The 13520-nt window shown below is 47.7% G+C and overlaps 1 protein-coding gene across 1 annotated transcript in view; it reads left to right on the top strand.

Moving 5' to 3' along the window:
• Nucleotides 1-336: 336 nt before the first annotated feature.
• PTPRE (protein tyrosine phosphatase receptor type E) overlaps nt 337-13520 on the top strand; it is a 327572-nt gene continuing 314388 nt past the window's right edge. The window contains exon 1 of the mRNA XM_040361419.1: nt 337-578. Coding sequence (XP_040217353.1) covers nt 555-578 — 24 coding nt within the window. The 5' untranslated portion in view covers nt 337-554. The remainder of the gene's footprint in view (nt 579-13520) is intronic.

Here is a 13520-nt window from a genome sequence, read left to right as displayed (position 1 = left end):
TGTAAGGGGCAGGTAGGTCAGTGTAAGGGGCAGGTAGGTCACATGGCCAGGACAAATGGGGTGGAGTTAGGGGCGGAGCCAATGGGGCGGTATAATGAGGTTCGCCTAATAGGGTACTAAAAATCATGACATGTGATACATGGACAGTATTGTATTGTATGGGTTGGGTATGAGATGTATGGACAGCGGTAGATAGGTTTGGGATGTCCGTCCCGGGAGAGGGAAGGACGTCCTGCGCACGGACCGGGCGGCACTGATATGTGATGCAGAGAGGGGCGGGACTCTGGGCGGAGTCATTACCATTCATGGACTGACATGTAGTGTAGAAGCCTCCAATCGGAAGGCGGGGGGCGGTCTCCGCTCCGGTGTACGGAGGACAGGCTGGGTGTGAATTGGCCTGCAGCAGCCGCTGTGATCCCGGGGATCGGACACACACCCCCCGCCGGGACCCCGACACCTCGCCCCCCCACATGGTACGGATGTTCCTGGGGCTGCAGGAGGGATGAGGAGCCCCGGTACCCGGGGAGAGGACGGGGGACACTCCGCTCGGATGGATGACAACCACTGACAGCTCACAAGTAAGAACTTCTCCGGGGCCCCGGACTGCGGACCTCTGTGTGGGGGGGACACCCCATTTCTGTGTGTGCGGGGGACACCCCTTCCCTGTGCGGGGGGACACCCTATCCCTGTGTGTGTGTGGGGACACCCCATTCCTGTGCGGTGGGGGGGGGGGGGTCTCTACAGGAGGGATGGGGGGTCTGTGTACAGAGGGATCCCTATAGGAATGATGCGGAGATCTCTATGCTGGGGGGTCTGTATAGGAATAATGTTGGGATCTCTTTGGTGGGGAATCCCTATTGCAATGATCTGGGATCTCGTTATAGGATATCCCTAAGTATCCAAGAAAGAGACCCCCCTATCATTCCTTTACAGATCCCCCTAGAAAGAGATCCCCCTTCTATCATTCCTATACAGATCCCCCTAGAAAGAGATCCCCCTTCTATCATTCCTATACAGATCCCCCTTCTATCATTCCTATACAGATCCCCCTAGAAAGAGATCCCCCTTCTATCATTCCTATACAGATCCCCCTAGAAAGAGATCCCCCTTCTATCATTCCTATACAGATCCCCCTTCTATCATTCCTATACAGATCCCCCTAGAAAGAGATCCCCCTTCTATCATTCCTATACAGATCCCCCTAGAAAGAGATCCTCCTATCATTCCTATACAGATCCTCCTATCATTCCTATACAGATCCCCTAGAAATGGATCCCCCTATCATTCCTAAAGAGATCCACTCTATCATTCCTATACAGATCCCCCTAGAATGAGATCCCCCATCATTCCTGTACAGATCCCCTGGAAAGAGACCCCCTCTATCATTCTTATACAGATCCCCCTAGAAAGAGATTCTCCCCCTTACATTCCTGTACAGATCCCCCTAGAAAGAGATCCCCCTATCATTCCTATACAGATCCTCCTATCATTCCTATACAGATCCCCTAGAAATGGATCCCCCTATCATTCCTAAAGAGATCCACTCTATCATTCCTGTACAGATCTCCTATAAAGAGATCCACTCTATCATTCCTATACAGATCCCCCTAGAAAGAGATTCCCCCTATCATTCCTGTACAGATCCTCTAGAAAGAGATTCCCCCTATCATTCCTGTACAGATCCTCTAGAAAGAGATCCCCCTATCATTCCCATACAGATCCCCTAGAAAGAGATCCCCCTATCATTCCCATACAGATCCCCTAGAAATAGATCCCCCTATCATTCCCATACAGATCCCCTAGAAAGAGATCCCCCAATCATTCCCATACAGATCCCCTAGAAAGAGACCCCACCTATCATTCCCATACAGATCCCCCTAGAAATAGATCCCCTCTATCATTGCTATGCAGATCCCTAAAAAAAGATCCCACATCATTCCTGTACAAGCCCCCCGAGACCACTGGTTCTCAACTCCTGTCCTCAGGACCCACTAACAGGCCAGATTTTAAGTATTACCTTGGGGAGATGCGATCACTGAGCAGCCAATGATATCACCTGTGATGAGATTCAGTTATCTTGCAAACCTGGCCTGTTAGTGGGTCCTGAGGACAGGAGTTGAGAACCACTGCCCTAGAAAGAGATCCCACATAATTTCTATACAGATCCCTAGAAAGAGATCCCATGACATTGCTATACAGATCCCTAGAAAGAGATCCCACACCATTCCTATACAGATCCCCTAGAAAGAGATCTTCCTATCATTCCAGTACAAAACCCCTAGAAAGAGATCCCACATAATTTCTATAGAGATCCCACGTCATTGCTATACAGATCCCTAGAAAGAGATCCCACGTCATTGCTATACAGATGCCTTGAAAGAGATCCCACGTCATTGCTATACAGATCCCTTGAAAGAGATCCCACGTCATTGCTATACAGATCCCTTGAAAGAGATCCCACGTCATTGTTATACAGATCCCTTGAAAGAGATCCCACGTCATTGTTATACAGATCCCTTGAAAGAGATCCCACGTCATTGTTATACAGATCCCTTGAAAGAGATCCCACGTCATTGTTATACAGATCCCTTGAAAGAGATCCCACGTCATTGTTATACAGATCTCCTAGAAAGAGATCCTCTTTATCATTGCTATGCAGATCCCTAAAAAAGATCCCACATCATTCCAGTACAAGCCCCCCGAGACCACTGGTTCTCAACTCCTGTCCTTAGGACCCACTAACAGGCCAGATTTTAAGTATTACCTTGGGGAGATGCGATCACTGAGCAGCCAATGATATCACCTGTGATCAATTTCAGTTATCTTGCAAACCTGGCCTGTTAGTGGGTCCTGAGGACAGGAGTTTAGAACCACTGCCCTAGAAAAAGATCCCACACCATTCCTATACAGATCCCCTAGAAAGAGATCTTCCTATCATTCCAGTACAAATCCCCTAGAAAGAGATCCCACGTCATTGCTATACAGATCCCTAGAAAGAGATCCCACGTCATTGCTATACAGATCCCTAGAAAGAGATCCCACGTCATTGCTATACAGAGCATTAGAAAGAGATCCCACATCATTGCTATACAGATCATTAGAAAGAGATCCCACGTCATTGCTATACAGATCCCTAGAAAGAGATCCCACGTCATTGCTATACAGATCCCTAGAAAGAGATCCCACGTCATTGCTATACAGATCCCTAGAAAGAGATCCCACGTCCTTGCTATACAGATTGCACATCATTGATATAAAGGTACACTGTACAAAGATCACCTATCATTCTAATATTAGAGACTTACAATGTGAGGATCTCTATGAGAATAATGGGGGATCCTTTCACATGGGATCTCTACAGGAAGGATGTGTGGGTCTTTATAGGATTGATCTGGGGATCTTGTTAAGGGGTTCTATACAGGAATAATGTTGGGATATCTGTATAGGGATTATGTTGGGATCTCCTAGCAGGGAGATCTTTCTAGGAGTGATCAGGGGGCATGTGTGACTACAGGAATGTTGGGGTGATCTGATCTCTATAGGGATCATATGGGGATCTCTTTATGGAGAAGTTTCTATAGCAATGTTCTTGGGGATTTTTACTGTAATGATCTCGGCGGGATTTCTGACAGTATGGCTTCTGTAAGTGTCTGTATAGATGGATCTCTCTAGTAGATCCCTAATTGTAGGGATCTCATTGTAGAAGGATCTCAATAGGAATGATGAAGGCATTACTGTATAGGGGGATGTGTGATTATAGGGATCTCATTGTAGAAGGATCTCTATATGAATGGTAAAGGCGTCACTGTATGGGGAGATTTGTGATTGTAGGGATCTCATCATGGAAGGATCTCTATAGGAATGATGAAGGCATTACTGTATGGGGGGGGGGGATTTGTTATTATAGGGATCTCATTGTAGAAGGATCTCTATGAGAATGATGAAGGCATTACTGTATAGGGGGATGTGTGATTATAGGGATCTCATTGTAGAAGGATCTCTATATGAATGGTAGAGGCACCACTGTATGGGGAGATTTGTGACTGTAGGGATCTCATCATGGAAGGATCTCTATAGGAATGACGAAGGTGTCACTGTATGGGGGGGGGGGGGGATTTGTTATTATAGGGATCTCATTGAAGAAGGATCTCTGTAGGAATGACGAGGGCGTCCCTGTATGGGGGGGATTTGTTATTATAGGGATCTCATTGAAGAAGGATCTCTATAGGAATGACGAGGGCGTCCCTGTATGGGGGGGATTTGTTATTATAGGGATCTCATTGAAGAAGGATCTCTATAGGAATGCTGAAGGCGTCACTGCATGGGGGGGAGATTTGTTATTATAGGGATCTCATTGAAGAAGGATCTCTATAGGAATGACGAAGGCAATACTGTATGGCAGGCATGTCCAAAGTCAGGCCCGGGGGCCAAATGTGGCCCCCCTGTTGATTTAATATGGCCCCCTGGGGATTTGGATATATATATTGTTTGTGGCCCCCAGGGCCACAAAGGATATATACTGTATTTTTTGGCGCTGCCTTGGAGGGGACAGGGAGGGGGCAGGACGAGCGCCGTCAGATTACATGAAGAGAATCTCCTGTTTACTCAGCAGCGTCTCTATTGAAAGTCCCGTCTCCTGGGCTGCCATTGGACAACTGTTCTGTCTATCATAGGAGGCAGGACTTTGTATTAACCACTTCCTTACTGGGCACGTATCCCCCTTCCTGACCAGGTGAAATTTCAGCTTCTGGCACTGCGTCGCTTTAACTGACAATTGCGTGGTCGTGCGACATGGCTCCCAAACAAAATTGGCGTCCTTCTTTTCCCACAAATAGAGCTTTCTTTTGGTGGTATTTGATCACCCCTGCGGTTTTTATTTTTTGCGCCATAAACAAAAAAAGAGCGACAATTTTGAAAAAAAGTCAATATTTTTTACTTGTTACTATAATAAATAGCCCATTTTTTTTTTTTTTTTAAAAAAAACATTTTTTTTCTCAGTTTAGGCCGATGCGTATTCTTCTACATATTTTTGGTAAAAAAAAAAAAATCGCAATAAGCGACTGGTTTGCGCAAAAGTTATAGCGCTTACAAAATAGGGGACAGAATTATTAATAATTTTTATTATTATTTTTTTTTACTAGTAATGGCGGCGAGCTGCGATTTTTTTTTTTTTTTTTTTTTTTTTTTTTTTTTTTTTTTTTTTTTTTTATTGGGACTGCAACATTATGGCGGACACTTCGGACACATTTTTGGCGCCATTTACATTTATACTGCGATCAGTGCTATAAAAATGCACCGATTACTGTATAAATGTGACTGGCAGTGAAGGGGTTAACACTAGGGGGGCATGGAAGGGGTTAAATGTATTCCCTGGGTGTGTTCTAACTGTGGGGGGAAGGGGGGTGACTGGGGGAGGTGACCGATCTGTGTCTTTATGTACAAGGGACACAGCATCGGTCTCCTGTCTCCCTGACAGGACGTGGATCTCTGTGTTTACACACAGAGCTCCACGTCTTGTCCCTGTAGCCGCCGATCGCGAGTGCCTGGCGGACATCGCGGCCGCCAGGCACGCGCATCGGTATCTCAGGAATGCGGCGGGCGCTCGCGCACCCTCTAGTGGCCTGGAAGAGCGGAGGACGCATATATGCGTCCTGTTAGAGATTTAGAACCACCCTGCAGCCGCACATATTTATACGGCCGTCGGGAAGTGGTTAAAGAGGCCACAGGGTAAACAAAACATTCCCCTGTTTGTAATCTGTCGGCACTCATCCCGCCCTCTCCCTCTGCCCTCCGAGGCTGCAGATGGGCATCGTTCAGGCTGCACTGATGGCAATGGTAAGGCTGCATTAGGGACATGTGAGGCTGCATTCATGGCAATGGTAAGGCTGCATTCATAGCAAATGTTGAGGCTGCATTCATGGCAATGGTAAGCCTGTGCGTGTTATACGCCGATAAATACGGTATATCCAAATAACACTCCCAAGCTCATCCTTAGTCCTAAGCAGCGCTCTGGGATTCGTTGGGGCCACAAATAAAAAATATATGCAGTATATCCAAATAACACGCCCAAGCTCATCTCTTCACCACACACAGCCACAAAGGCAAGAGAATTCTTGTCGGGCCGTGTATTAGTGCTCAGACGAACACACTTAGACAGAATTCTAATGGTTCAAAGAATGTCAGGCAAAATAGTCGGCCCTCACGCATGTTCACTTAATCAAATCTGGCCCTCTTTGAAAAAAGTTTGGACACCCCTGCTGTTTGGGGAGATTTGTTATTATAGGGATCTCATTGAAGAAGGATCTCTATAGGAATGACGAAGGCAATACTGTATGGGGAGATTTGTTATTATAGGGATCTCATAGAAGAAGGATCTCTATAGGAATGATGAAGGCATCACTGTATGGGGGGGATTTGTTATTATAGGGATCTCATTGTAGAAGGATCTCTATAGGAATGATGAAGGCATCACTGTATGGGGGGGATTTGTTATTATAGGGATCTCATTGTAGAAGGATCTCTATAGGAATGATGAAGGCATCACTGTATGGGGGGGATTTGTTATTATAGGGATCTCATTGTAGAAGGATCTCTATAGGAATGACGAAGGCACCACTGTATGGGGAGATTTGTTATTATAGGGATCTCATTGAAGAGGGATCTCTGTAGGAATGACGAGGGCGTCCCTGTATGGGGGGGATTTGTTATTATAGGGATCTCATTGAAGAAGGATCTCTATAGGAATGACGAAGGTGTCACTGTATGGGGGGGGGGGATTTGTTATTATAGGGATCTCATTGAAGAAGGATCTCTATAGGAATGATGAAGGCGTCACTGTATGGGGGGGGGGGGATTTGTTATTATAGGGATCTCATTGAAGAAGGATCTCTGTAGGAATGACGAGGGCGTCCCTGTATGGGGGGGATTTGTTATTATAGGGATCTCATTGAAGAAGGATCTCTATAGGAATGACGAAGGTGTCACTGTATGGGGGGGGGGGGGATTTGTTATTATAGGGATCTCATTGAAGAAGGATCTCTATAGGAATGATGAAGGTGTCACTGTATGGGGGGGGGATTTGTTATTATAGGGATCTCATTGAAGAAGGATCTCTATAGGAATGACGAGGGCGTCACTGTATGGGGGGGGGGGGGATTTGTTATTATAGGGATCTGATTGAAGAAGGATCTCTATAGGAATGACGAAGGTGTCACTGTATGGGGGGGGGGGGGGATTTGTTGTTATTAGGGATCTCATTGAAGAAGGATCTCTATAGGAATGATGAAGGCGTCACTGTAAGGGGAGGGGGGGGGGAATTAATGACTAAGAGATCTCTTGGCTCTGTGATCCTGGGGGAATCTGAGGGATCTGTTGAGAAGGTGATTGATGTAGATCTCTAGCTCCTGGATTTGTCGGGATGGACCCGGATGGGGGTCTCTGAGCATTGTGGAATCCCTGTGGATCTCAAGCACTGATAGTCTATAGAGCTGGGGGGATCTCTGGATGGGATGGATGTAGAGTGGGGATCTGGCTGGGACACTATTGGTGGATCCTTGGTTACACTGTGCAGTGAATGCAGTGCTGGGGAGGGCTGCACAGTGCAGCAGGTGATTGCATATCTCAGCAGGTAATGTCCCCCAGATCCCAGCATGCTGTGCTGTCACAGGGGAGAGTACCTGGATCCTCACAGGGGAGAGTACCTGGATCCTCACAGGGGAGAGTACCTGGATCCTCACAGGGGAGAGTACCTGGATCCTCACAGGGGAGAGTACCTGGATCCTCACAGGGGAGAGTACCTGGATCCTCACAGGGGAGAGTACCTGGATCCTCACAGGGGAGAGTACCTGGATCCACTCATCGGTGTGACTGCAGCACTCTGCCCGAGTCTGTGTGTGAAAGCTGCATTTATTGCATAGAAAATCAGTCAGTCACATGGTCCACGCTCTGACCAATAGCAGTGCAGCAACATGCTCACTGAAATGTGTTGATATCCATCCATGCGGAGGACTGGAGTGTGCCGGTGTCACCTCTGTGTCCTTAGTGTGGGGTCAGGCTGTGGGACTCTTAAAGAGGAAGTACATCCTGATGGGTTTTGTTTCCCTGCAAGGGTAAAGCATAATGGGCTACTATCCATCGCAGACCATTATGTGTCACTTACCTGAAGATGAAGCCTGCGCTATCACCGCTGTCCCCTCCAGCGGCACGAGCGTCCGGCGTCGGGCGTTTTGTCGCCAAGGTGTGAATGGAGCCTAAGAGTCTTCTTCTACCTTTATGGTACATTGGAGGAATCCTTATTTCTTGCACCTACTAACTAGTTTCCAGTGACACCGCTGTGGCATTAAATTAATTCTAATGTTCTTTTTTTTTTTTTTAAATATCAAACATGTTATACTTGCCTGCACAGAGCAGCCCCGATCCTCCTCTTCTCAGGTCCCCTGGTTTCTCCCCCTTAAACGGTGCCCACAATAGCAAGCTGCTTGCTATGGGGGCATTGGTGCATGCTCACTCCTGAGCTAAGCTCTAGGGGTCCATACAGGTCCACTGATGAGGCAGTACAACCAGCCCTCCTGTACTGGGCCCCATCAGTTAAAAAAAGGGGGGGGGGGGCGGGAACCTACTGAGTAGGAAGGCTGGCTGTACTGTCTTATGGCCGACACCGATCCTCTTCTACCTCCCCCTGCAGGGCTGCCAGCTTCTCCTCCTCCTCTTTCCCCTCTCCGGCTGCACTGCAAGGGGAGTGGTTCTAGCAAATGCGCCGCTCCTGTATGCTGTCGCGCCCCCCCCCCCCCGAGTGTGCCTGTTTCCCCCGCAGCGCTGCATGCTTCCCCTCTCTTTGCTGCCATCTGCTGCAAGCACACAGGGGGATGTTTCAGAACGGAGAGAAGGGCAAGCGGCCGGTAAATATGTAATTTACTGGCGCTTTCCTTTCCTGAATGAACACGGTGAGCGATCGGTACCACCAGTGCACAAAGAAAGGCCCATAAAGCCATGGATGAGCGAGTTTGCAGTGGAGGAATTTGACTGGCCTGCACAGAGTCCTGAGCTCAACTCGATAGAACGCCTTTGGGATAAATTAGCGGGGAGACTGTGAGCCAGGCCTTCTCATCCAACATCAGTGCCTGACCTCACAAATGCACTTCTGGAGGAATGATCAAACATTCCCATAGACACACTCCTAAACCTTGTGGACAGCCTTCCCAGAAGAGTTGAAGCTGTTATAGCTGCAAAGGGGGGGGCCAACTCAATATTGAAACCTACGGACTAATAGGTGGATTCACATAGAGTTAGACCTAACTCGGAATCTGTGCCGTCGTATCCTAGGGTGCAATATTTAGGATGGCCGCTAGGTGGCGCTTCCATTGCGCTCGGCGTAGAATATGTAAATGACTAGATACGCCTATTCACGAACGTACGTGCGCCCGTCGCAGTAAAGATACGCCGTTTACCTAAGGCATTTTCAGGCGTAAAGTTATTCCATCAAATCGCTGGACTAGTAATGTTAAGTATGGTCATCGTTCCCGCGTCGAAATTTGTAAATTTTACGTCATTTGCATATGTTGTCCGTGAATAGGGCTGGACGTAATTTACGTTCACTTCTAAACCAATACGTCCTTGCGGCGTACTTTCCTGCAATGCACACTGGGATATGTACACGGACGGCGCATGCGCCGTTTGTAAAAAACGTCAATCACGTCAGGTCACCCCCCATTACCATAAAACACGCCCCCCTCAGTCTAATTTGAATTAGGCGCGCTTACGCCGGCCGCATTTACGCTACGCCGCCGTAACTTAGCAGGCAAATACTTTGTGAATACAGTACTTTCCTAGCTAACTTACGGCGGCGTAGTGTAAATACGATACGCCGCCGCAAAGATGCGGCGGTCTATTTGAATCAAGCTATAAGACTGGGATGCCATTAAAGTTCATGTGTGTGTAAAAGCAGGTGTCCCAATACTTTTGCTAATATAATGTATTTTGTAATCGGCCAGTGCTGACTTAATCAGGAAATGCTGTGTCACTTGCTGTCATGCTGATCCCATCGGTACAATGCTTTCCTCATATGTGGAGTTCAGGAGGGGCCTCGGGTGGGGTGTCTGGGGGTCTCCTGAGCAGTGTGGAATCTCTATCACTGGTAGTCTATAGAGCTGGGGGTTCCCTGGATGGGTATCGGCGGAGGGACGGATGTAGAGTGAGTGTCGCCTGGTCGCAGATCAGTGATCAGTTAAAGCCGGTGATGATCTGACGATATGGTTCCGGCAATCCTTGCCGACGGAAATCACCGAACCTCCAGGGCGACGTGGAATTTGAGGTAAGTGGCCAGTTGGACGGCTTGCTCGGCCTCCTGGCTCTTTTTTTTTAACATCCTCCAATCCACAGGGATGTTAAGGAATGAGCCTGGATGCCGGTGTAGTGTCACAGTCTGCTGCCTATCGTAGAATGCTGCGGAAGTCACGTGGCGGCCAACTGCGCATGCGCTATGCGTTCCAAACGCAAGTGCGATGTGTTCCAATAGATTTATGACAGTACACACCAGCGAACCCGGCATTCAGGGCGACGTGGATTTAGAGGAAAGTGGCCAGTCGGCCTCACGTCCTTGCTGCGCTCGGACGGCTCGCTCCGCCCGCTCGGCCCCCTGGCTCTTTTTTTTAACATCCTCCAATCCACGGGGATGTTAAGGAAAGAGCCTGGATGCCGACCGAGGTTTCACTGGTGTGTACTGTCGTGAATCCATTGGAACGCATCGCACTTGCGTTTGGAACGCATCGCGCATGCGCAGTTGGCCGCCACGTGACTTCCACAGCAGTCTACGATAGGCAGCACAACGTGACAATACACCGGCCAAGGTTCGGAGATTTCCGCCAGCAGAGATCCGCCAGCAGAGATCGCTGATCAATCAATTCATAAAGGACCACTCCCAACAGCTTCTTTATCAGATGGATTGTTCAGACACGGCTTGTTACACAACGCCTGACCCGCGTGAAAGTGTGCAGCAAAGTGACGGATGGCAATCAATAAGAACAATGGCTTGTTTAGGAGTGGCTCCGCCCACACCAACCCTACTTCCTTGTACTGTCCAGCGAGGACAACGAACATGTGACACATAACTGTCATTGCCTTCCACACACGTCTTACACCGAGCCAACTTCTTTCCTGCAACCACGGGCTGCAGATAAATTGCTTGATTCCCTATCAACACAGACAGGGGAATCCCTCCCGCTACAATTATATTCTCCCGGCCAGGGCTTTTTTTCAGGGGGAACTTGGGGGAACTCAGTTCCACCACCTCTGGCTCAGACCCCTTGGTGCCTGCTCACCACAATTACTTGTAAACACAGAAGTCTGGTTTCTGTGATTACAAGTGACAGCTTTGTAACCCCCTGAACTCTGCATTCTGTATGTAATGCAATCCTGGTATTTAATGCCCCTTTAAGACCCTCCTACTGTTTGTGAAATATGAACGGGTCGTAGTTGAGTTCCTGCACCTATTTTCTGAGAAAAAAAGCTCTGCTCCCGGCGCCCCCCACCAGGAGAGGACAGTGATTATTGTTAGCGGCTATAACAGCAGCTAGCGAAAATTGCATGAAAATCCATCAGGCTGGCTGTACCCAAGCTGATCGATCAATCGACTTGGTACAATGAGCCTCCCCATACATGGTTGGAATTAGGCAGGAACCGGCCCAGACTGGAACCATCTATGGCCGGCACAACACTGCCAGGGGACATTTAGGGGTGCCATTGATGATCTCCTGAAAATGCTCTTTGCCGGACATTCCGGCGACTTGTCGGTATGGTTCCTCTATCGAGATGGTTCCATAGCTATGTAGTAGCTATGACTAAGCATTAGTTCCTAATGCGAAACGCGTCAGCTGTTCTCCCCACTGTGTGCTGTTTGTATGCTGTGCATTTTTCCTTTTAAATAAAGAGCACGTCTTCTTTTAAAAGACCTACTTGGAGTGCGGCTGTCCATCTACTTCCTTATCTGCATAATCCTATGCATTGCCAGAACCCGTGTGGTTCCTGAGTGGACTTTGATCACCTGCCTGTGCTCACCTGGAGCGGCGGTCTTTCTACCCTCCATATCCACTGGGATGGTAAGGAACAGGGCCGCTGATAGAAATCATGGGGCTCTGTACAGCCTACCTGACGGGGCCCCCTTCAGCACCACCGCTGATCCCGCCCATAGTCCCTCCTTCAGCCCCTAAATGAAAAGTCGGAGGGGGGGATGAGGTCGGTCGATGATGGGTCATGGTGTGCTGGCTGAAAGAATTTTTTTTTTTATTATTCTGCATCAATTTGGATTCTGTGCAGATTGCCCCTGGCCCCCCTGCCGACTGGGCCCGGTACAACAGGGCCAGTTGTACTGGTCTATCGGCGGCCCTGGTAAGGAATGAGCCTGGATGTCAGAAGTGTGGCACAATTTGGTGTGCGCAGGCGCCGTCTAGAGCTGACTCTCAGCAAGCGCAGCGCCTGCGCAGTACAGGGGGGGGGGGGCATAATCCATCAGGGGGACTTTTTCCAGCAAGACACCGGTTCACACTGGTGCGATGCCAGACATCACATGTGATTCGAACCGCATTGCTGTGCAGATCGCATGCGATGTCTGTGCGATGCGATTTTATAGTTGCATGCGGTGGCGGCTGGTGTGTGTGTGTTTTACTGTTTGTGGGGGGGGGGGGGGGGGCAGCAAACAGACACAGACATGTCACATGCATTGTGTTCAGCTATTTGCCTGTGAATGTGTTTGTGTAATTGTAACTAGAATAAGAGATAAAAGACAACAAAATGCCATAGCAATAAAATAAACAATGTAATATTTATGTCTTAGCAATGTGGTTTCATTATTCAGTAATTAGGTATTTCTCCACATCCGTTTTGAAATGGCATTTTCTACGGCAATTACATTTTATCGATCGGCAGATTGTCAGGCAATATGTGAAATAAAAAAACGAGATGCTGAAGCTGTGCGGGACATTGTGCCAAAGTGAGCGGAGTGTATGCATTCAGATTGCCTTTGGACTGGGCGCTACCTACTGACACTGGATTCATTCAGTAGCCAGGCAAATGGCATTAGCAAAATGAGTCGTCAGCAATGGTGGCCTCTTTGTTTCTTTCAGGAAATCTTCACTGAAGCAATGGCCGGTCCTCTTCCTGTGGCTGAACATCCAGCAAGCAGGGGGTTAATGGCTTTGGACCCCAGGCTGAACTGCCACAAAAACATCTCCCAAGGGACTTCTTTCTTTCTTTTTCTTTTTTTTTCTTATTTCTTCTTTTCCTTTTTTTTTTCTTTCTTTCTTCTTTTCCTTTTTCTTTTCTTTTCTTTTCTTTCTTCTTTTCTTTTCTTTCTTCTTTTCTTTTCTTTCTTCTTTTTTTTTTTCTTTCTTTCTTCTTTTCTTTTCTTTCTTCTTTCTTCTTTTCTTTTCTTTCTTCTTTTTCTTTTCTTTCTTCTTTTTCTTTTCTTTCTTCTTTTTCTTTTCTTTTCTTTCTTCTTTTTCTTTTCTTTTCTTTCTTCTTTTTCTTTT

Source organism: Rana temporaria, chromosome 8, assembly GCF_905171775.1.
Source record: "Rana temporaria chromosome 8, aRanTem1.1, whole genome shotgun sequence".
NCBI lineage: Eukaryota > Metazoa > Chordata > Amphibia > Anura > Ranidae > Rana > Rana temporaria.
The sequence above is the reverse complement of the archived record's forward strand: the minus strand, read 5'-3'. Positions and strand labels throughout refer to the sequence as shown.